Source organism: Tursiops truncatus, chromosome 17 (assembly GCF_011762595.2).
Source record: "Tursiops truncatus isolate mTurTru1 chromosome 17, mTurTru1.mat.Y, whole genome shotgun sequence".
NCBI lineage: Eukaryota > Metazoa > Chordata > Mammalia > Artiodactyla > Delphinidae > Tursiops > Tursiops truncatus.
The window spans coordinates 73753306-73778483 of record NC_047050.1 but is presented as its reverse complement, the minus strand read 5'-3'; the positions used below and the strand labels follow the sequence as shown (position 1 = coordinate 73778483).

The 25178-nt window shown below is 47.8% G+C and overlaps 1 protein-coding gene across 1 annotated transcript in view; it reads left to right on the top strand.

Moving 5' to 3' along the window:
* Window positions 1-25178, top strand: part of FAM135B (family with sequence similarity 135 member B) — a 161948-nt gene that overhangs the window by 80221 nt on the left and 56549 nt on the right. Inside the window, exons 5-6 of the mRNA XM_019931937.2 lie at window positions 5136-5309; window positions 8561-8687. Of these exons, the coding sequence (XP_019787496.1) occupies window positions 5136-5309; window positions 8561-8687 (301 nt within the window). The remainder of the gene's footprint in view (window positions 1-5135; window positions 5310-8560; window positions 8688-25178) is intronic.

Here is a 25178-nt window from a genome sequence, read left to right as displayed (position 1 = left end):
GCCGGGACCCTCATCTTTACACTGAATGTCTGCTATGACGCTTCAACTTTCTGAAAATTGAAAATCCATTGACGTACATTGAAAGTCCATCAGCTTCCTGCTTATCGGATTCAATAATTCTGTTCTTTCATGTCATGAATAGATAGTCCTTTTTTCAGGTATGAAAAAGTCCAGTCGAATGTATTACCAAAACTCCAAACTCTCATCCAATTTATAACTTCTTTTCACTGACACTGCGCCTTCGCTCCACTGCACCCCTGCTCCAGGCGTTCTCGGGGTAGGAAACTCCTGCTGCAGCAGCTGGGTGTGGTGAGCAGCTTGATACAGCCTCCTGTCTTCCCCCTGGGGTGTGTGGGTCTTGCAGGGCCAGGCACAAGGAGGAGGGAGGAGATTGCAGGTGGGGCAGGGAGTCAAACGTGATGGGTTCAGTTGCAAGCAGGGCTCTTAACGGGGTAGATGCTCGATCACCGCTTTCTCCGCTCCTGGGGTGTTCTTGTGTCTTCCGTGGAGCTATACCCGTTAGGCGGTCTCCCTCTCCCCCAGCCTCTGCTGTTCTTTGTTATAATGATGCCTCCTATGGTTGCGTCACTCGCTCCTTGCAGGAAGCTCTTTTGGCAGATTTTTCTCCGAGGAATGCACATCTGGCTCTTGGATAATGGACACAAGCACTTTCATCCTCATCTCACACTGGTGGGACCCCCGCCCCAGTGCTGCTGACTCTTCTTTGGCCAATCCAGCCACCCTCAGCTTCTCTCCTGAGGGCCTTTGCAGGATAAGTCAGGCACCAGGGCCTGTGCTCCCCCAGGGGACACAGAGCATGCTCACGTGAAGACTCCCCTCATTAAGCTTGAGGTGAAAATGGAGGTCCTTCTTTTCCATCTGTTCTATTAGCAGAATCTCAGCACAGTCTGACCACTTCGGGGAAATTAATCCTCACTTCTGATCTCTACAGCCTCTTCAGCAAATGCTTCACCTTCTCCAGTGGAGAAGGGGCTAGTGCTGGCGGAATGGTTGCCCAACCCCTTCAAATTTCAGAGGCACTGTTAGCGCTTTGGCTCCCTTCCCAAGGATTGTCCCATCCCCGAGATGTGTCTGATTGTTATGGGAGTTTTCATAACACGGGGCATTGAATCAGAGGGGATCTGAACCACAGATGGACCACTACTAAAATGTCAGAAACCTGACTGTGTCTGTGCTTTGAGAATAGACATCTGATGTGTATGTACTGTAGATGGTCACGCCTCATCTCTGGGCTGGCCGGAGGATCTGTCCAAGGTCCTGCCGCTGCGTCTGGGCTCAACATCACAGATCCCTCACTCTTGGGGTCTTTATCTGGACCCCAAGCCCCTCTGGACACCTGCTTCTCTCATCACTTATGCTTACCTTGTGGTGGGATGATGGATGCTTGAGAAATCTTATCTCCCTCACACCATCTCCAGGACTTATTGTTCTAGCACCATATTGAACTCAGAAGCCCCATAAGAGGCTGACCTTCTTTCTAAGCTATAAACTCAGAAATGAAGTCCTCGTCTCTATTGCTCTCATATTCCCTCTCAACTATTTAGGGTTTCTGTCATTCACTCATTTTATTAATTTTATTAACACCCCCTTCCCTATCTTCCTGTGCCCCTTCATTCAGAAGTATTCATCCATAGCTCCCTGGTAGACATTTCCATTTGATCACAGAACCCTGCCATTGATCCCAAACCCAGCCTGGAAGTCATTCCCTACCCAGCTCGCCAGGCAGCCTCAATGATAAGTTATGGTGGACACAATAGATGTGACCTTCTTACCATCAAAACAGTAGTTAATGGAGAGGCTGTGTACAGGAGATTGGCCCAAACAAAGTGTGTGGAGTTTCAGCAACAGGCTCTGTGCTCATTGACTGTGAGACACTGGGTGCATCCCCGCCCTTTTCCAAATCTCAGTAGCCTCATTTATAAAATGGGCATCATTATAGATTCTGTACTTCATGGGTCTGTTATGAAGATTAAGAGAGGTGATACCTAAGCCAGGCCAAGGGCACGGATCAATGTCTTCTTCCTCTTCGTGGCTTCCTAGATGCAGGTGGGGCCGGTTTCCATGTGTCACTTCCTCCCTATAGTACAAAGCACTTAACAACAATCAGAGCAGAGCGTTTTCATGGAGTGTGCGCTTAGCTAACAGGAACAGGAAGCCAGAGGCTGGGGAAGAATTGAAAATGCCATATTTTTTCATTTTCATAAGTTGGGTTTAAGGGTGACAAGACATCTGTAGCACATCCTGGGGATAGACTTTTGGCTTTGAAACATGACTCAGGCAGTCAGCTTCTTTGTAACCATTTAGGCTTGAACAGGATCAAAATAGAGAAGCATGGCATCTAATGTCAGGGGCAGAAGGGCTCTTGATGTCCATCTCGTCCAGTGGTTCTCAATGTGGGTGGGACAGTCCTGTCCCCCAGGGAATTTTGGCCATTTCTGGGGACACTTTAAATTGTTACACGGTGGGTGGGTGGGTGCTCCTGGCTTCTAGTGAGTAGAGTCCAGGGACGCTGCTGAACATTCCACAATGCACAGGACTGCATCCCGGCTCCCCAGCAAAGCATTATTCAGTCCCCAATGTCAATATCACTGAGGGTGAGAAACAGTGCTCTAGTGTAACCTCACATTTGAACCTGCTACTCTGCAAAGACCCATGAACATGTGCTTGCGCAGAGACAGGAGCTCACGTCTCCCCATTATATCCCATTCTGTCCCTGGACACTTCTGCTTATCAGGAAATTCCTCTTTACTTCAAGGGACAAGTCATCCTTCTGTGCCTTCCTTCAGTTGCCCTCAAGTTCAGTCCTTGTAACCACGCATCAAAATTCTCAGTCTGGGGGCATCCCTGGTGGCGCAGTGCTTGAGAGTCTGCCTGCTGATGCAGGGGACACGGGTTCGTGCCCCGGTCCGGGAAGATCCCACATGCCGCGGAGCGGCTGGGCCCGTGAGCCATGGCCGCTGAGCCTGTATGTCCGGAGCCTGTGCTCTGCAACGGGAGAGGCCACAACAGTGAGAGGCCCGCGTACTGAAAAAAAAAAAAAAATTCTCAGTCTGGATCGCAGTTCAGGTACACAAGTCATCTCTTTAATTCATCTCTTCCCCTTCAGTTGAACACCAGGGCTCTTTCTCTGTGTTTTGCATTTTTTGTTTGTTTGATTTTTTTGCTGGTTTTAGTTCCTGTATAAGAACCCAGGCATTTTCCTCTCAGTGCTATCCAGTTTACCTCTATGTTTTTTTTTTCTAAATTGAGACCTCCCCCTCCCCCAGAACTGAGTTTTGTTTTTTTTTTAAACATCTTTATTGGAGTATAATTGCTTTACAATAGTGTGTTAGTTTCTACTGTATGACAGAGTGAATCAGCTATACATATACACATATCCCCATATCCCCTCCCTCCTGCATCTCCCTCCCACCCTCCCTATCCCACCCCTCTAGGTGGTCACAAAACACCGAGCTGATCTCCCTGTGCTATGTGGCTGCTTCCCACTAGCTCTCTAGTTTACATTTGGTATTTTATCTCCATTAATTAGCTCTATTCCTTTCAGGGCACAAAAGAGCTATCACCTCCCTCACTCTGAATTCTTTACTCCTATTAAAGTGGCTTAAATTCTTGTTAACGTTTTTGACATCTTTGCTACCCTGACATGTATTTCACCCCCTGTTGTTCAAGCCCTAAGGACAGTCCTATGATTTGCAGCAGCCTGTGTCTGAATGGATTCAAAGTAATTATGTGCAGTAGTGTAGAACAGACTGTGGAGTCAGACAGAGCTGGGCCCAGCTTTTAGGTTTGGCCTTGTGACTTTGAACAAATCAGTTAACTCACGTTGGCTTTACCTCCTCATCAATAAACGGAATAACGTCAGTGGATACCTCACATGATTGTCATGTGCATTAAGGGAAAAAACGCCATGCTCAGTTCACAGTAAGGCCGCAATAAACAGTTGTCAGAATGATAGTGAATATGAATGTTAATGACTTCCTGAGACTCAGGAGAGGACACTCTGTGCCCCCTGCCATCAGGCTTCTTCCTGGTAAGAGAGGAGGTCGTCATTTGTGGGCTACTTCGGAGTCACGCTGGGCTCCACTGATTTAGTTAACTCTTCTACCTGGCATTCATTTGCACCCAAGCTCTAAGCGACAAGGATTTCCAGAAAGCGAAGCCCATTGGGTGGGGTCTTGGGAGTTTGCTCCCCTCACTGTTTTCTCTCTGTGTCTCTTTTCCTCCTCCGTGGAGGAAGAAGAAGCTTCTCATCTGGACATCCTCTGAGCTCTCTGCTCTGCTCACAGAAGACGCTCCATCCAGGTTTCCCAAGGGGTCTGGTTCAGAGACGCCCAGAGAGCCTGAGTGACTGGTGTGCAGAGGAGGAGATGAGCCCTGGATGGCTTTCATTTAGAGGAAGATCAGCCCCATTTTTACAACCAAAGACTCTGTTAGGCTCTGCTTACCAGCTGGCTTATCTCTTGGGAATCAGACACATACCAGTTACAAAACGCTAGAGAGAAGGTAGGGGAGTCCTTGATGAAGTTGATCAGACTCTTTATTATTCTTTGGGGGTCATTCATTTGTTCATTCAGTCACATATCCCTTTTAATAAGGAGATATTTGACCGACTTCTCCAATATGCCAGATTCTAAGCTTGGTGTTAGGGATACAAAAATGAAGTCGTCACAGTTCTTGCCCTTAAGAGGTAGGAGTCTAGTAGAAAACGCAGAGGTACAAAGGAAGTGCTGTGCTGGGCATCTGTGGGGGAAATACAAGAGCAAGCAGGGAATGGGGGTCTGGGAGGGCTTCCCCGTTGAGCCTGGAAAAGTGTCTGGGCATCTTTCCATCACTGACAGGTGAGCTCCGTGTCGGTAATAGCAGAGTGTGAGCCCCAGCTCTGCCGCACAGCAGCTGCGTGATGTCCCACGAGTTCTCTTCCCTCTCTGAGCCTCGGTTGCTTCATTTGCCCATCACGGGGAAAACAATTTCTGCCTAGCGGAGTATTTGCAGGAATTGGATAAGCCGAGGCAGGCACAGTGCTTGTGCGTGGGCAAGGTTGCCTTGTGGACCCACCTGGCTGGCAGCAGGGACCACCTGCCACCACTCACGTGAGTCACTCGCTTGCCTTCCAGGCTGCGGGACATGGCCGGGGTCCCCGTGATCAGCAGCCGTGCTCTGGGCCTGCACTTCCACCCCCGGAGAGGCCTGCATCACCAGGTCCCCGTCATGTTCGACTATTTCCACCTGTCGGTGATCTCGGTGACCATCCACGCTGCCCTGGTGGCCCTGCAACAGCCCCTGATCAGGTATGAGGTTGCGAGCCCTGCTGTTAGGGGGAGGCGGAGGGGCGCGCTTTGGGTTTCTTGTTACACTTGAGTCTCCCGTGTGGCTGAGATGCTGAGAGCTGGCCAGGAGAGATCAGCCCAGGCCAGAGGAGCTTCCCCCAGGCTGCAGGTTTAGGCTCTGAGCCCTCACTGCAGGGCAGGGGAGAGATGGGCAGGGATGTTGGAGTGGGTGCCCCTGGAGTCAGCAGGACACCGGCAGGGAACCTTGGTGCTGAATGGGTGAGAGCTGCTGCCTTCACCTGAACTGGCTTTTTTCTAACCCTGTCTTATTTGAAAAGTCACCTAACATCCCTGAGACACATAGTCTTCATCCCTAAACCAGGGACGCTTGTGGGTCCTGTCCATTTAAGGTTTTAGTGACTCTCACACGAGGACAGTGCCAGGCACACGATTTTCTGCCCCTTCCTCCAGTAACTATTTGTTCAACGATAGGACCACCTGAGTGGCCCTGTGCTCGCCCTTCAGTGAATTGTCCCAGAGCATCTCCGTGGTGCCATGAAGCACTGAGGTTCTCTGAATGACTTAAGCAGAGGGACAGAGCCGACAGCAATGAGCACATTGTACTGTGCCCGGGTGTCTTCCTCCAAGCACCTGGAATCACCAGATGTGGACATCAGCTCACTTCAAACCTCCCACATGCATGGGGGCACGGGTTGCACACGTGGGCAAAGGGATATTCGGGGATGCAATCTTGCAGCGTGGAGTTTCTGGAAGGGAACTTTCCCAGTGTCCCTTTTCAGTGCTGGGGATTGAAATGCATGTGGTGGAGACTCCGGTCCCCACTCACTGTTGGGTAGGGGTCCCGATCCCCTGCTGGGGTCAAAGAGTAGGAAATGAGACCTTGGCCGGGCTATGTGACCAGATGTGCTTCTGCCAGTCGCTGTGCCTATCTGCTCGCTGAGCTCCGTCCCGGGCTGTGCTCGCTAATGGGGCAATTTTAGACACTCTGCATAGAAAGTTTAACCTCCTGACAGAAACAGTGCGTTACAGGTTTGTCTGCAGCCACCCTGCTGGAGAGCAGTGCAGATAGAAATTCACCACGAGAGATTAGGCTTCTCCAGGGATGGGGGTAAAAATAGAACTGCCTTCTGTTCTCTGGACTTTGCAGGAAGCATTTCTGTGAGTTCGTTCACAGTGGCTGGGAACACTTTAAGGTTATGGGAAATACCTGTCAAGTAGGGCAAGCTCCAGTTTTTCCAGAAAAGCAGTTTCAGCAGCAACTGTTAAATCCAGCCGGGAAGAAGCAGGTGTGAAATGAAAAGTTAACCGCCAAAGATCCTTCACCTTCCCTGAAACAGACTGAGGTCTGTTTAACCCTCAGTGTTTAACTCTCAGATGGGTGCAGTTTGATTTCACTTGAGAGCGTCAGCTACTCAAGGCCACACCGAAGACAACTAGCGAGTTATTCTAGTGACTGATTTACAGTCGGTCCCCTGAACGTGCCACGAGCATTGCTGCTCTTACGCATGTTCTGCATTTCGTCTGCAATGTTCCTTCTACCCATTTTCTAGCTAAACTGTAGACTTGCTTCGAATCTCAGTTCTAAACAAATGGGAGAAATGATTTTATTAGAGTTGATTGTATTTGTGGTATTTTCAAAATAGCTATATAAATATAATGGTTATATTAGATTTTATTATTTTTGTAGTATTATTGACAATAACTTCTAGCATTTATTGAATCATTACTATTTGCCAGACATGGTATTTAAAGGCGTATGTGGCTAAGCTCATGGAATCCTCAAACAACCCCACTGTTAAGGTGCTGGTAATCAATTCTTCTGACTTACGAGGAAACAGAGGCACTGGGAAGTTTAAAACTTTCCTCACGGAGCTGACAGATGCTGCTTCTGGGATTTCAACCCTGGCAGCCCAGCTCTACCGGTTGCCTCTTAACCACTTGGCGATACACACTCTGCTTAAGTATCATCTCTAGCTGTTCATCCCTTTCACCCAGCTTGGTTTGTAAACTTCCCTTCTGTTCTCACTGGCCTGAGTTTACCCGCATTGTATATATTACATCTGCCTCCCTCTCTAGACCCAAATGTCTTTACACTGAGGACCATGCCTTAACCATCTTGCCACCCACACACTGAGGCAGTGTACCTCGCACACTGCCTGGCATATAGCATTAGCCCGATAAGTATTTGAATAAATGAGTTAAACCCAAATATAACGTTAGCTTTATTTCCCCATCAAGCTTTTACTCTGGAAGGTGTAAGTTCAATCCTTCCACAAATATTTCTTGAGCACCTAGGCTGGAGATAATGCCATCTGGGGCCTTGTATTATCAAGACCCTCTTGGCCATTGGAGGCTTTTACTCTTCCTGGGGGAATTAGACATGCCCATAAAAAAATGTTCACAATATGACATGACAATTAACCATTAGGGTGTTTAATAGAAGGGATCTGAAAGAAAGGGAAAAGAGGTTGAAGTAGACTTTACCGATAGATCCATTGGTGAAACTCGAAAAGGTTGAGGGAGAGAGAAATGATCATAAACCCAAATAAGATGAATTCAGCTCACACAGGCTTTTCTAATCTCCTCTGATCCTAAAGTTGACGATTGCAGGCACACTCTGCCGGTTGATCTTGTGATGACTTGCAGAGCTGGGCAGGGTCTGTGTTTTTGTCTGGGAACAGGTACAGTGTTTCTAAGTAGCATCGATGCGGTGAGAATCTTTGACATCCACGATCCTATGAGACTCCCGCGGGGGTCGTGGAGGTGGGTATCGTTTCACGCTCTTCCACAGAAGAACAGAGGTTCGGGGAGGGGATGGGGGTTGAGGGATCGCGCTCGGGTTATGCCAGTGAAAGGAGAGGGGAGGGGCTCAGACCAGGGCAGGTGGAGGCTCCCCTTGGCCTCTGGCCAGAAGCCCATCCCACCTGCCCAGGTGGTTAAGTAACTTCTGCCCCAGTGAGTCTCAGCAGGCAGGTTGTGGGCATTTAGGGGGCGTTTCTCTGTACACATAGTGGGATGTGTGTCATCCTTGGCCCCCAGGCTCACGTGCCAGTTGCACCCACTTGTCACGGCAGCATCAGAAAGTCCCACCCAAGCATCCCTCGAGGGTGAGCTACTTCTTCGAAATGGCTTATCTCATAGGCTCCCGATAACAGCATCAAGGGCCTGAATTAATGGCCCCATCACTTTCTTCACATCCTTTTAGAAAAAATTATATAAATTTGCAATTCTTTCTATTCCCTTCTTTTCAGTTTTACTCGTCCAGGAAGAGGCTCCTGGCTTGGGAAAGGCGGCCCAGATACAGGACCAGAACAGTCTAGCCTTTCCCTGGAAAACCTGGTCTTTGGAGCTGGATACTGCAAGCCGACTTCCTCAGAGGTAATGTCTGCCTGGGGGCAGAGGCCCCAAGCCTTGCAGACTTCACTTTGCAGGCTGCGTCTGTTCTATGAGATCTCGGCTCCTTTCCAATGTCTCTGGTAGAGGCTCCTTGCTCCCTGCGTCCCTTCCTCTCGTCGATGCGTCCATCCCTTCTCTGATGTCTGCTGCATTCATCAAACGTGTTCCCAGTGCCAGGCCCCAGGGTTGATGCAGGGAGGAGCGTCTTCACGTGGCGCCTCTTCCATAGGTAACTCAAAGGATATGGTTCCATGGAGGTCATGGGATGTGCTGTGAAGGGCTTCCCCCGGACCGTGTGGAACCTCAAAAGCCCATTCACATTAAGCTCATTTCAAAACCTGGCTCGACCCTTCATCTGCTTACTTCTCTGAGCCTCAGTTTTCCCACCTGTAGAGTGGGGTTGCTAATAGTTAATAACCTCACAGGATAATATGTGTATTCGTTGCTGTAATGGATAAAAAGTGCTTGGACCAGTAGTTGGTACTCAGTAGGTGCTCAGTAAATATGCGTACCCTGTCCTTCCCCTTGGTCCTTCTTCCTAAGAAACACCTGTTGTTACACTTCTGTGACACACAGGGCTTTAGGCATCTACAGCATTACTCTATATTTCTTTTGAGCCAATACACGATTGCTATTATTAGGGGCCTGCTCAGAAATAACCAGATTGTATTTGTCTGGGCTCACCAGAGAAGTAGAATCAATAAGAGGTGATAGATAGAGACGAGACATTTATGCATCTCCCTTCTATATTATAAGAAATTGTCTCATGCTATCTTGGAGGATGAAAGGTCCCACGATGTGACATCTGCATCCTAGAGACGTGGGAGAGACAATGGTGTAAACTCCTATCTGAGTCTGAGGTTTTTTGTTTGTTTGTTTTGTTTTTAAACATTTATTTATTTATTTATTTTGGCTGCATCGGGTCTCAGTTGCGGCATGCGGGATCCTCGTTGCGGCACACAGGCTCTCTAGTTGGGGCCCGTGGGCTTAGTTGCCCCGTGGCATGTGGGAGCTTACTTCCCCGACCAGAGATCGAACCTGCGTCCCCTGTTTTGGAAGGCGGATTCTGAACCACTGGACCACCAGGGAAGTCCCTGAGTCTGAGTTTTAAGGCAGGAGAAAACCTGTGTCCCAGTGCAAAGACAGGAAGAGAGAGAAACCCTCTCTCACTCAGCCTTTTTGTTCTGCTCAGACCGTTGATGGAGCGCATGTTGCCCCCCCACGCTGGGGAGGGCAATCTGCTTTAGTCATTCTGCTCCTTGAAACGTTCATCTCATCCAGCAACAGCCTCACAGACACACCCAGCACGATTTTTAACCAAATATCTGGGTACCCTGTGTCCTGGTCAGGTTGACACACACAGTTAACCGTCATACAACCCGTGTCGTAAGTGGGAAAATTTGCCCACTCGGCCAGCCCCCAAAAGAGATGCTGCATCTCCCTGTGCAGCCAAGCCCTGTCCGCAGACGTTCCAGCACATCAGGTCCTACGCTCAGCTGGCTCTCCTGTGACATCACCTTTCCCAGCTCTGAGCCCAACCAGGAAGTCTGGCCGCAAAAGCTGCCCCGTCAAGTCTCCATCTTGTCCTGGCGGCTGTGTCACATGTTCTCAAGAGCGGAGCTTAGAAGAAAATTGCCAAGACCCTCCTGAGGGACAGGGGACCTGAACCCAGGACGGGGCTCTGTGCCCAGGAGGGCACAGACTTTAGAGCCAAAGACAACTGCTGTGCAGGTGGACTCCTGTCGATGCAGGACCCCCGGCAACCACCGAGCCGTAGGAACCAGTGTCCTGAGCATCGGCAAAAGACCTGGGGACAGTAGCAAGGGAGAGGAAAGCAGAGACCCAGCCAGCAGGGGTGGGCATTTCCTTATTACCTTGTGCGCATGGACGGCTTCAGGGCTCCAGGATGGGATGGGGAGGGGTGGAATCCAGGGACTTCCTGCTCCCTCTGTATCCCCAAGGCCAGGCGCAGACCCTTCCTCATCAGGGGCTGCTGTGTGCCCCCCCCCAGGTCACCCCCGACCCCTGCCGCAGGTCAGTCCCTGCTCCAGACCTGCCGGAGCTTGACTGAAGGCTTTGCTGGGACCAGATCACAGCCCAGCTTCTCCGTCTGTACAGTCCTACTTCTCATGCCTCTGGCTCCAAGAACCTCCCCAGTAGAGCCACGTGAGAATCTCCAGTTCAGACTCCGTTTTCCAGGGAACATGGTTTGGAACATCAGGGGTCATAGATCAGTTCAAAGCATCTTTTGACACTTACATCCCAAGACAAGGGCCTTTGCTGGGGCCACAGGAGCATATGGGGATGATGGTGATCTGGTGTCTGCCCTGAAGGGACTCTCTGTTCCTTCCTGTCTGCACAGCCTCTCATGCCTCATTCAGTTGCCACCACCTCCGTGAAGCACTCCCTGATTTCCTAGCAAGAAATTCCCTCTCCCAAATGTTTTCACCACAGTCAACTCTAGTCTCTCTGTCTTTCCTCCACTGGACTCCGAGTGGTTGGGGACAGAGGCCATTGCCTTTAGCTCCACACCTTCAGGGCCCAGCGCCGCGCCTGGCACACGTAGTGGGTGCTCGGGAAATGTGTGTTGGACGAACGATTGATCCAAGTGCACGGTCGTGTTTATATAGAGCTCTGAGTGGCGAGAGGGCTGAGCCGCAAGGTGTTCCTTGCCTTACCTGGCAGCAGACAGACGGCAGCGGGAGAGCAGGAGAGTGAGACACCTCCATGGACATGTGGGCACCAAGCGGGACTGCCCTTGGCAGAAACCCTAGACCTGGCATGGGGTGGGGTAGGGAACATTGTAGACCAATTCAGCCTGATTCGGTGACATCTGAAGAGATACGGCAGTGATGTGGCAGAGAGAAGCTTCTGGTTTCGAATACCTGCTCTGCTCAGTGCTTTGTGCCGTGGACGACCCTATTCGCCCTGTAAAAACTCAGGCTGCTCAACTCTAAAATGGGATAATACCTATATTTTAGAAGGGATTTTAGGCCTTAGTCTGTGTAAAAACAGTAGAGAAATAGACCCATAGCGGGCACACGGTACAGTAGAATTTTTTTCCCCATTCTTTTCTGAGCTGTTTTTGGGGATGTGTGTCAAAGAAGATATACCTGACTTCTACCAGAGTCAGATAAAATAGCTTATTTGGGGATGCGCAGCGGTGAACTTGCTCGCAGCTCAGTGGGGTATTTTCAGGACCTGATTCTTTCCCTGTGCCTTTTCCATTTGGGTCCCATCCAGTTATGCAGGCTCAGAGCCTCGTGCCCATCCTGTGCCTTCCCACCTGGCAAGGGCTGCCAAGCAAAGAATAAAATCCACTCCCCCGCCTCCCTGGGGGGCTGTGCCTCCCAGATCCCTAAGAAGCCCAGCGCAGCAGCAAATAACATCGAAGTCCACGCAGATTGCGGCGTCCGCTGGAGCGATCAGAGAACAGGTGTTCCCTTCAAAATAAGCCCTTCTGTGCAGAGACATGTGCAGAAACTAGAGATTCACAGCAAAATGAGCTCATTGTCATGGAAAATCATGGGGAGGTGAGGCTTGCTGTGACGTGTCACGCCCCTTTTCCCATAAGCCCAGGTCCCTCTGGTCCTGCAGCCCTGCTCTTTCCTGCAGCATCTTAGGCAGGGAGAGCTTCACAGTCAGGGTTGGAGCCAGAGCTTACGGTCCCCTTCCCCCCGAAAGCCAGCAGCTCTGCCCCGGGGGAATTATTTTCCCTCTCCCACTCATGGCTTATCTGTCAAAGAGGATACTAATGCCTGCCTTGCAGGGTTGCTGAGAAGATTAAATGAAATAAGCATATAAAAGCCTGGAGCGGAGAGCTTGGCACAATAAAATCCTCTGCTGGTCTTATTTTTCTTTGAATTTATCCACGTAATGAAATCAAACATTACTACAAGAACCTCAGCGTTATCTTGTGGATAGGACATGGAACGAAGGATCTTAGATGTTTCCTGTTCTTGGCTGTACCCTGCTGTGTGACCCTGAGCCAGATACTTGCCCTCTCTGGGCCCCAGTTTCTCAATGTCTAGAAAGAAGATTGGATGAGATCGTGCTGGAGGCCTCCTTCAGTCTTTGCTATGCTGTTTTTACTGTGATATCCCTGACCCTGCCTGGTACAACTGGGGACACGACGTATGCTTGATGTATTCATTCAGATTCTACAGAGAAACAGAATCAGTAGGATAATATGCCTGTGCATATATTAATATATATAAAGAGAGAGAGACAGAGACAGAGAGACAGACAGGTTTATTGTAAGGAATTGTTTCATGCAAATGTGGAGGCCAGCAAGTCCAAACCTGCAGGTCAGGACAACTGGCTGGAGACCCAGGGAAGAGTTACAGTTTAAGTCCAAAGGCCTTCTGCTGACCAAATGGCCAACTTCCTTCTTCTTTAGGGTGGGGAGGGCAGGTCTTGCGTTCATCAGTTGTTTTCTTTTAACGTCTTCAACTGATTGGACGAGGCCCACCCATATTGTGGAGGGTAATCTGCTTTACTCAGAGTCTGATGATTTAAAGGTTAATCTCCTCTGAAACATACCTTCACAGAGACATCTAGAATAACGCTGGACCGCCTATCTGGGTGCCATAGATGGGCCCAACTGACATGAGAAATTAACCATCACATTTAATCAATGCTCAGAGTCTGACAGACTCTTCTTGAAGATCAGGAATCCAGTGACTCAAAATTAGGAGAATCCCTTTCTCGGTCCAGGGAAGCTGCACACCCACGTCCTTCTCACTGAATGAAATAAGTGGGGTTGTTCCAATTCCCCGGGGGAGGAATGGCCACGTGGTGGAGAGATGCAGCCTTTAGAACTCTCCTCATCCTCAGAGCTCTGCTTCTTCAGGCAGGAGCATCAGTGTGTCTGTCTGTTTATCTGTCTGCCAGTCCTTTACTTAGCCCCTACTCTGTGCTGCAGGGGCTGAAACAAATAAAACTCAGTCCTTACCCTCAATGGGTCATGAGATCCAGTGTGTGCGGCAAAGGAGAAATGAAAAGTTTTGAATTCCACGATCGTGTGAAAAGTTTGATGCTGATCGTTTGAAATCACATTTTTGAACACCTGCTCTGCACCGAGGGACTCTGTTAAGCCACTGCTGCGCGTGGACTGTGTCAGTGTCCACAAAAGAGTTTCCTATTTTCATTGACAGCTGAAGAAACTGAGACAGAGAGAGGTTAAGCCACATCTGTAAAGTCACACAGCTGGGCAGGGACCAAGCTGGCGTTTTAACTCAGTCAGCCCGATGCCAGCCCACCACCCGTCATCAGCCACTAGGTTGATGGTCAACCAAAGAATGGGGCTTTGGTTCGTCCGCTCTGCGAGGGCAGGTGCTTTTCTGCTTCGTTCCCCTGCGTGTGCCTGGCTCAGTGCACGTGCTCAGGAAGCCTTTGTTCAGTGAACGAATGTCTGAGATCGTGGACTCTGAGAACATCAGAATATGCGAGAGAACGAAAGCCCTTGTATGCAGATGGTTAGGCGTTTAACTCTCCAACAGATGTGTTTCCCGCCGGTGCTCTGAGCCTCCCGAGTCCTGTGCTCACCTGTGGAGATCACAGAAACCGTGCTGCCAGAGCAGGTGACTGTGCCTGAGATGAACACCTTGGCCACCAAAGCGAAATCCCTCCATCCTCTGCTTCCCTTAGAAGGTGGTTCCCCAGACAGAGGAACATGTGTCATTGAGAGGAAATGCCAGCTTCCTTTTAAGTCAGATTGCCGAGAACTGAAGAACGGCATCTTCCTTGAAGGGACTAATGCTCACACAGCGCATGCGCACACAGGACCTGGCTTTGCAAGTCCTTCTGTGCTGAGCCTTGTGGCGTGACGGCCCTGCCCTCACTGATGGGAGGCGCGGGTCTGGTGAGCATGGAGGTGGGAGGGAAAGTGAGGCGCGGACCTGACTTCCAAGCAGAAATCTCCCCTCTCCCAGGCATGCGCTTCCTCGTTTTCCTTCTGCTCCATTTTTATTGGGTTCTTTGCCCTTTGCTTTAAATATATGCTTGCTTGTTATTGTCGACATCTTCCTTTCTTGAGGATCTGGAGTCATGAGGATAAGACACAGACATTCATTATTACTGTTAACGCATCATTAGGTTGACTCTGGGTGGTGACATCTCCGTAGGTAGAGACACTGCCATTGGTTTGGTGGCTAATCAGGTAATTATCAAGCGCCTACCATGTCTCAGGCTCTGTACGAGGAATTTGTGACGTAGCACTAAGGAAACTGGCTGCCTGACCCGCCTGGTGGGATGTTGTCATTTCTGTTGCTCTTGGTGCCCATCTGAGTTGTTGGCACGTCGTAGGTGCTCAGTTAATGTTGGAGGGACAGATGAGGTGAGTTGAGATCTCATTAGATTCTTGATCTTATATAAGATGTGACCACAGATGACTTAGCCATCAGACACAGTAGGCTCAGTGCTGAGGGCCCAGAGTACTTTCAGGGGCCGACAGAAATGTTTTAATTTCATTTAAAATCAGAACCAGAAGATGGAGATAATCCAATATGGATTATATTAATCTTCGTATCAGTGCAATCATACAAACGTAATTTTAAATCTATTTTTTAGTGGATGAAAGTGCCTGGGGCCCACAAAAGTCATCATTTGGCCCCGAGAACAACGATTGTTCCTTGGTTTTTGTTTCCTGATTATGGGCATAAGAAAGCAGAGTCTGGTGAACTCAGGTAACTTCCCCAAATGGACAAGTGCAAACCTGCAATTCAGCTCTCTGGCCCTGTGCTTTGTCAAAACTCATTTCACCGGTGTGATACCTACGCATGGAGTGTGCTACACAGATATTTGTATGTGAATGAAATCGAAGAGATTTCAGAGGGTGCAGAGAACAGCTGTTTGAAATGTGTGAACGCTGTGCTCTAAGGTTAATAAGTACCCGAGGAAGGACCAGAAGTTACCAGGAAAACAGTAGTTACTTAAAGGAAAGCATGGGTTATAGTTCTCACAAAAACTGCATTTAATGCCTTCTGTTACTTTGGGAAGTACGATGGCAAACACTGTTGTGTTCTGCCACTCCATTAAAATTAAATGGTTCTAAATTTCTCATTTAACTGATTTTCTCCTTTACTAAGATCCTGTGGAATAGATAGCAGGTTGCTAAGTGGTGCACAGGCTATGACGGGCTTTCTCTGTGTGGTGTATGGCATCCATCTGCATATGGATCCAACACGATTGCACAGGTCGTTTCTAAAAGAGGATATAACTCAGTGGAAATGGGCTTTTCGTGCAAAAGCCTATAGTATTGCTTATTTATGCACCACCCTTTTCATTAGTGAAAAATTGCCTTTATTCCACATTGCTTGCTTTCAGGTGTCTTGTCCCGCTCCAAAGTGTCTAGGCAGGATGGGGGATGTCAGGTAGCAAAGATGAGGTAGGTGCCTCCCTTCCCAGACTGCCCTGCGTTTCCCCACTGCATCTTCAGGTTCCAGTGCGGCAGACGCTCAGTGAACACGTACCAAGTGAATACAAGATGCAGACACAGCAGGGTGTACAGGCAAGATCACCAGATTTGGAGGAAGAAGACCTGGTAGGCCTAAGGCCAGGTTCTTCCATGGATGAGCTATGAGAGCTTGGACAAGTCATTTCACCACTCTGAGCCTGTTTCTTCTTGTTGTCTTAATGGAGAGGAAGAAACCCACTCACTTTGTGAATTTTGCCTGGGATCCAAGATGAGAAAGGTGGTTCCCCCTTTGAGCATCCCTGTCTCCTGACCGTCTCCTCTCTCCCAGGGATGGTGTGATGGTGACACCGCAAATCACAGTTACCTTCTAGCATAATTATATCAGCTAAATATATTGAACACTTCTTTGTGTTAGGCTCTGCTCTGGGTGTTTTCATTATGCTCCCTTTCAGCTCCCTGCATAGATTCACACGATACAGTTGAGGAAACTGAAGCTCTAATAACTTCAGCAAATTGCTCAGCGTCAGATAGCCGGTCCCTGGCAGGGCTGGGGCGTGAGCCCAGGGATGCTGAGTCTGACCCCTGCTTTCTGTCCACTTGGAATCATTTCTCACCTGCTCGTCTCCTTCAATCCTCCTGTAAGCGTTGGGGCTGTGTCTGCCGCACTCCGCACCAAGTATCTAATCCAGGTAGCTCTTGAATCAATAATTATATTAAAGTGTGCTCCTTTCTGCAGATAATAATAATTGTTTTTGAGGAGCCTGAGTGTAAACCTTTCCTCCTGCGCTTTTTCAGACAATGCTTACAGCTAACGCTCAAGCGGGAGGATGCGTGAAGTCATCGTGAACGAATTAGCCCCATCCCTAGTTTCCTGGAATTTACAATGTTGCCAGAAAAAAAATATTGAAAAAGTAATTTCATGGAAGATACACATTAAGAAAGAATCATCTACAGTGCTGTAGCACTGCTGGAACCTATAACGGGGTGGTCTCAAGACTGTCAGGGTGATTGAGGGCAGGCTTCTCTGCAGGAGGAAATTTAAGTCGATTTTTCAGCTAGTAGGTAACAGGGTGCAGGACTGGGTTTAGATCCATCTCTTGCCATGGACTAGTGGCTTCCCAAGCCCTCCATCTTCCAAGGCTAGACATCAGTACCTGTAGGACCTTTGAAGTCATTTGGCCCATCTTTCTTGTTTTAGAGAGAATGTCCTTAGCTTGAAGCTTTGATTTATTACTTTATTTAACATGTTTCTATAGAGCACCTATTTTCATTGACCTCGTGATGAATTAGACAAGCACAGCCTAGAGAGAGAGGAGGACATCACACTGCAGGGGGTTGGTCTTTGGATAGGGGTCTGCTAGTGAAGCATAAAGGAAGGTCGCAGGGCAGTCTGGGAAGGGATGCACCTACCTCATCTTTGCTACCTGGCATCCCCCATCCTGCCTAGACTCTTTGGAGAGGGACAAGACATCTGAAAGTAGGCAATGTGGGATAAAGGCAGTTTTTCACTAATGAAGTCGGATGTAGTCAGGAAACACTTCTCAGAGTGAAGGGTCTCTAATCTGAGTCTAATAAATGGATTGTCAGTGGTTGAGGGGAGGGGAGGGGTGAGGAAGGGTTACAGCAGGGCCAAGGGCAGGGAGTGAAGGGGCGTGGCACATCTGGGGACTTCAGGGAGGTCATTGTGAACAGACATGGGGCCAGGAAGGTCACCAGTGATCTGATCATTAGGAACCCTGTGAATAGGTTAGCCACAAAAATATTACAAGCAGGGGATTGGCACAAAAGGATGGGTTATCTTTCTTGCTGCTGTACAGAGGACTGATTGAAGGAGAGGGCTGAGGCCAGAGAGGCAAGGTTGGAGGCTGTTGCAGTGGTCCAGGAAAGCGTAGAATAGTTGCCTGGGCAACGCAGAGGTGAGTTGAGCAGAGTGGAAAGATAAACGGATGTCAGAGCTGCAACTGAAGTAGGATGGAGAGATTGCAAATTAAGTAGATGTACTAGTTGTCTGTCAAGGGTCCTAACGGACGACCCTAATTTAGGCTTTTACATTGAATAAATGAATGTTTAACACACAGAAGGGAATATATGTGATCCTCTCTGCCCAGAATATCCTTCTCTGACCCTCTCCCGTCAGTCTTCCCACCCAAAGAACTCCTATTTAGCCTTCAAAACCCAATTCAGTCATTGCCTTTTTTGTGAAGCCTTCTTTGACCACCCCAGACTAAGCCACTAATCTGTCTGTCCTACATTTGCACTTTGGGCATACTTCTCTTATTTTGCTTAAATGTAATGATTGTCTAATGAGTCTCTTTGTTCCACTTGAAAGCATTCTGTGAGGGCATAGTCGTTCATCTCAACACTCACAGTTAAATCACTCCAAGCACATTTTACCCCCCTTTCCCAGGGTAAACCCAGGTCATGCCCTTGAGGATGCAGACAAATGATAGACTTGATCAGTAACCGGAGTTTTAAGCAAAAAGGAATTAAGGAACCCAGGAGTGAGCTGACAGTGTCCAGGGGGCTTTGCCATGTGCCTGCCTTTGCCCTCTTTGTGGGTGTCGTGACAGGTCATGCGGAGTCTACCTCAAGGAAATTAGGGGCTGAAAGAGATCGAGGCTTTGTACATTGCCTGGTCAGGAAAGAGGGAGTTGGGACCTTGGGCAGGTTCCCATTACATGATGTCTAACACACCACCAGCCTGCCAGGCTACTAGTTCAGAGAATCTTCTCTGTCACTCACTTGCCCAAGAACCAGCAGTGGGGTAATATTGCCAAGAGAAGGAGGGTGGCAGGGGAGGAAGGGCATAAGCTTTAGTTCCAGACACCTGCTCTGAGGCGGGATGTGCAAACTTTGTGTTTGGTACTTTATTTTATAAGCATTCATTGCATATCCAACATGCACTTCATGCTTAAGTCTGGGAATTAAGATAGAAGCAAGTGGTATATGTTTCCTGTTGTCAGGGAAGAAAGGAGAGAAAACATATAAATTCTTAATAATATTGTCATGAATGCAAAGAAGCTGCATGGGGGGATCTGACCTGGTCTGAGGGACAGGGCAGCTTCCCTGAGCAAAGGGAATGTAGGCTGGGATGTGAAGGATGAGACATAGCCAGGAGAAGTGAGGGGGGAAGTAGGGCTGCCATGTACAGTTGTGTAAGTTGTACACTGTACATAGATGCCCGGTGGAGCAGGTGAGTTGGGGCTGAAATCCCACCCACTTTCCACTTGCCAAGCTGTGCATCGATAGGGTTGTGCCCACCCAGACAAGGGACCTTTTTCCCCCCCTAATTCATCCACCTAGGAGGGAAATTTCTTTCTGGTAGCACAGAGGCATCCAATGAGCTGACAGTGGCCCTGGAGGAGGAAGAATGTTTGAGCTAAAGGCTTGCTATGGCAGGGGAGTTCCCTGGTGGGCCAGTGGTTAGGATTCAGCGCTTTCACTGCCGTGGCCCAGGTTCAATCCCTAGTCAGGGAGCTGAGATCCCACAAGATACGCAGTGGGGCTAAAAAAAAAAAAAAAAAAGAAGTGTTGCTGTGGCAAAGGCCCAGAGGTGAGAAAAAGTGGCATGATAAAGGATGCTCTGGCCAGTGCGGCTGGGACCCAGTGACCAAGAGGGCAAGGGGTACGAGTGAGGCTGCTCGGGTAGTTGGGATCCTGTTATCCTGTTCGAAGGATAACAGGGCTGACCGCACAGGGTGACTGCTGGTCGAGCGTGGAATGAATCTGAAACACCCAGACAGTGTCTGGCAGGGAGGCTGGGCTCCTTGAACCAAAGCCGACGTTGCTGTAATCACAGCAGCCTGACAGCCCACCTCTAGCACCCACGTCTCCATGCAGCTCTGCTGGTCTCTAGTCTCCATCCCACATTCAGTCTTTCTAGAAAGGTGATTGGTTATTTCAGAAAAATGGCTTCATAAGGAAAGTCAACTGTGGGTGACTAGATGTAGGAGAATGAGGCTTCCTGAGAAGACAGTGGTTCTTCACCGGAGCTGGGTGTTTGGGGGTGATTTGAGGCTAGAGTGTAGGATCGACTGTGGCATTGATCTGCACTGTGGGAGGGTCCACCACGTGTCCTAAGCATACATGGAGGGAAAGGAGGGAATCCGGGAGGTGGTGTCCCAGATGCTTTGACCACTGCAAATACTGATGACCAAGTTAGAGAGGGGGGGCACAGTTACAGCCAGAAAGACAGTTGGCCGGGGGTTGACTCTAACTCTGCCAAGATACGTTTAGTGTTGTGTTAATGTGGAAACAAGGACTGAACCTAAAGCATTTCACTGTGAATGGATTTGTTGGACGCAAATCTCTCAGCCCGTTCTTGATAGATGGCGAAGGCCTGTAATTGACTTTGCCCAGAATAGTGGTTATTCATTTGGTTCTTTCTTGACGTCTAGCTGGGCGCATATCCCCCAGTGGAAGTCTTGACGTCAAAGAGAAGGCCATTTCTCTTCACTGTGTCTTAGTGTAAGGGTCACTGCTATAGGAGCCAGAATCTGGAGATTCTAGAAGGGATTTGCCCCAATGACAGTGCTGTGTGACCCCAGCAGAGACCACCCCCTGCAGATGCGCTAAATTAGGACACGTGGAACCTTGGTGTTCGGGTGGGTGTGGAAGAGACTGTGGAGATGGTCCCAAACCCCCTTCATTCTTTTTTTTTTTTTTTTTTTTTTTTTTTTTTTTTTTTTTTTTTTGCGGTACATGGGCCTCTCACTGTTATGGCCTCTCCCGTTGCGGAGCACAGGCTCTGGACGCGCAGGCTTAGCGGCCATGGCTCACGGGCCCAGCTGCTCCGCAGCACGTGGGATCTTCCCGGACCGGGGCACGAACCCGCATCCGCTGCATCGGCAGGCGGACTCTCAACCACTGCACCACCAGGGAAGCACCCCCCCCTTCATTCTTTTAGGTGTCCCTAAGGACTGTTTTCCTTGCAATTAGGTTTAGGCTTTGGGACTAGGTTCTGGCCATTTAAATGGGAGGAGAAGCGATATAGGCCTCTTTCCCCACTCTTAAAACATCTTGCTTGATTCTCTGGCCTTTCTTTGCTTTCAGTGGTGACCCCAGGGGTCATGTGTTTAAGATGTCAGTGGCACAAAACAGAAGACACTGTTTGGAGGAGAGCCACACTGGAGAGCCACTGACCTGTATCAGACTTTGGGAAAATAGAAAAGACAGAGACTTGGGGCAAAAATTAGATTAATGCCCCAAATCTCCTATATACTGACCCAGAAAGCTTTAAGTCAGCTTCCATTCAGTTTCTAGAGAAACCTGAAGACAAAATCAAAGAAAGGAAGCAGATTTAAGAGCTCATAGAAGAGACTAGAAACAAATGCATTGACAGCCTAGGTTTTTGTTTTTTTTTTAACGTTTTTATTGGAGTATAATTGCTTTACAGTGCTGTGTTAGTTTCTGCTTTATAACAAAGTGAATCAGTTGTACATATACATATATCCCCAAATCTCTTCCCTCTTGCGTCTCCCTCCCTCCCACCCTCCGTATCCCACCCTTCTAGCTGGTCACAAAACACCGAGCTGATCTCCCTGTGCTATGCAGCTGCTTCCCACTAGCTGTCTGTTTTACATTTGGTAGTGTGTATATGTCCATGCCACTATCTCACTTTGTCACAGCTTACTGTCCCCCTCTCCGTGTCCTCAAGTCCATTCTCTAGTAGGTCTGTGTCTTTATTCCCGTCTTGTCTCTAGGTTCTACATGACCTTTAATTTTTTTTTTTAGATTCCATATATATGTGTTAGCATACGGTATTTGTTTTTCTCTTTCTGACTTACTTCACTCTGTATGACACACTCTAGGTCCATCCACCTCGCTACAAATAACTCAATTTCATTTCGTTTTATGGCTCAGTAATATTCCACTGTATATATGTGCCACATCTTCTTTATCCATTCATCTGTTGGTGGACACTTAGGTTGCTTCCATGTCCTGGCTATTGTAAATAGAGCTGCAATGAACATTGTGGTACATAACTCTTTTTGAATTATGGTTTTCTTAGGGTATATGCCCAGTAGTGGGATTGCTGGGTCGTATGGTAATTTTATTTTTAGCTTTTTAAGGAACCTCCATACTGTTCTCCATAGTGGCTGAATCAATTTATATTCCCACCGACAGTGTATGAGAGTTCCCTTTTCTCCACACCCTCTCCAGCATTTATTGTTTGTAGATTTTTTAATGATGGCCATTCTGACCAGTGTGAGATGATATCGCATTGTAGTTTTGATTTGCATTTCCTAATGATTAATGATGTTGAGCATTCTTTCATGTGTTTGGTGGCGATCTGTATATCTTCTTTGGAGAAATGTCTATTTAGGTCTTCTGCCCATTTTTGGATTGGGTTGTTTGTTTTTTTAATATTGAGCTACATGAGCCGCTTGTAAATTTTGGAGATTAATCCTTTGTCAGTTGCTTCATTTTCAAATATTTTCTCCCTTTCTGAGGGTTGTCTTTTCGTCTTGTTTATGGTTTCCTTTGCTATGCAAAAGCTTTTAAGTTTCATTAGGTCCCATTTATTTATTTTTGTTTTTATTTCCATTTCTCTAGGAGGTGGGTCAAAAAGGATCTTGCTGTGATTTATGTCATAGAGTGTTCTGCCTATGTTTTCTTCTAAGAGTCTGATAGAGTCTGGCCTTACATTTAGGTCTTTAATCCATTTTGAGTTTATTTTGGTGTGTGGTGTTAGGGAGTGTTCTAATTCCATTCTTTTACATGTAGCTGTCCAGTTTTCCCAGCACCACTTATTGAAGAGGCTGTCTTTTCTCCATTGTATATTCTTGCTTCCTTTATCAAAGATGAGGTGACCATATGTGTGTGGGTTTATCTCTGGGCTTTCTATCCTGTTCCATTGATCTATATTTCTGTTTTTGTGCCAGTACCATACTGTCTTGATTACTGTAGCTTTGTAGTATAGTCTGAAGTCAGGGAGCTTGATTCCTCCAGCTCCGTTTTTCTTTCTCAAGATTGCTTTGGCTATTCGGGGTCTTTTGTGTTTCCAAACAAATTGTGAAATTTTTTGTTCTAGTTCTGTGAAAAATGCCAGTGGTAGTTTGATAGGAATTGCATTGAATCTGTACATCACTTTGGGTAGTATAGTCATTTTCACATTGTTGATTCTTCCAATCCAAGAACATGGTATATCTCTCCATCTACTTGTATCATCTTTAATTTCTTTCATCAGTGTCTTATAATTTTCTGCATACAGGTCTTTTGTCTCCTTAGGTAGGTTTATTCCTAGGTATTTTATTCTTTTTGTTGCAGTGGTAAATGGGAGTGTTTTCTTAATTTCACTTTCAGATTTTTCATCATTAGTGTGTAGGAATGCAAGAGATTTCTGTGCATTGATTTTGTATCCTGCTACTTTACCAAATTCATTGATTAGCTCTAGTAGTTTTCTGGTAACATCTTAGGATTCTCTATGTAAAGTATCATGTTATCTGCAAACAGTGACAGCTTTACTTCTTCTTTTCCGATTTGGATTCCTTTTATTTCTTTTTCTTCTCTGATTGCTGTGGCAAAAACTTCCAAAACTGTGTTGAATAATAGTGGTGAGAGTGGGCAACCTTGTCTTGTTCCTGATCTTAGTGGAAATGGTTTCAGTTTTTCACCATTGAGGATGATGTTGGCTGTGGGTTTGTCATATATGGCCTTTATTATGTTGAGGTAAGTTCCCTCTATGCCTACTTTCTGGAGTATCATAAATGGGTGTTGAATTTTGGACAGCCTAGGTTTTTAAGAAAATTATATTGTTGAAGAAACCACCATCTTAGTCTACAAGACGATCTTTATTCAGAGATAATCTTAACCCTTGGGCCTCCGATACTATAGAGCAAGAGATAGACTTTGAATGCTGTATCCCCCCAAGGGATCATTTCCTCCACTGCCCCCTCAGTGCCCCAGAAGGCATAGCCAGGGGGCACTGACTACATGGATCCAGGGGAATGGACCAAGGAGTTCCAAATAGTAGCAGAACATGTGCGTCATCAAGGCTTTCCCACACCCAACCAGAGGGCCTACCTACCCTTTGTTGGCCCAGCAGGATTTCAAGATTGCTGTAGACCTATGTCTGTCTCCTGTTCTTCTTCATTCCTAGTGGGAGTGCCCATGGCAGTTACACTCTCCTATTGTGCACCGTGAAGGACAGTTAATTTATACTTTTAGATGTTTAGTTGTTGAACCAAGAAGAGCCCAATTCAGACCTATTGTCATGACCACCTCCCGTCACTCAGGAAACCCTACAGTTGGAATATGATGTAGTGGGTCCATAAGATTCGGGTTGTTTGCTGGTATGAAGGTATTGCAGGTGTGGGAAGAAGAGTGAAACAGATGGTTGGTGATCAGGATGACAGTGGTGGTAGAGCTGGGCTGTATTCTCACCAGTCTCCTTTCCCCTTAATGCACACGTTTGAAGATCTCTTTCCAAGCCTTGCTTGCGGTTAGTTTGGGGACATATGCCTGGATTCCAGCCAGTGGAATACATGAGGCATGTACCTGAAAAATATTTTGCGTGGTGCTCTATGCTTTCCATTCATTCTGTGGAAATGTTGGAGAATGCCTGTTAAAGGTGGGAGCATAGGAGGATGGAAGGACCCTGGATCCTGAGTCCCTGCTTTTGGGACACCTGCTCACAAAAAACTGCTTACCCACAGTAACTTTTGCATAAGTGATAACTCAGCTTCGGTAGTGTTACACACTGAGAGTTCAGGGTTGTTTGTTACTGCAGCACAGTCTGACCTACCCTGACTATAACTGTGGATCTCTGGAGGAAGGAATCTATATTTATCAAAGACTGGAAGTCTGACATGCAAAACCTGTTTAGAGGCTGTGGTGTGGTCTTGAGATCTAGGATGCATGGTAGGGTTTAGTGGAAGATGGGCCAGACCATGAAAGGTCTCCAGTACTAGGACCAGGCATCCTTGGTGGTGACAATTTTGGACTCAGTTCCTCGCAGGCCCCATGCCGAAGGTACCGACAAGGAAGACATAACAGATGGAATGCTGGGAGAGAGCACTTAGGGATGTGAACCCAGTGACACTCCTTTAAATGCC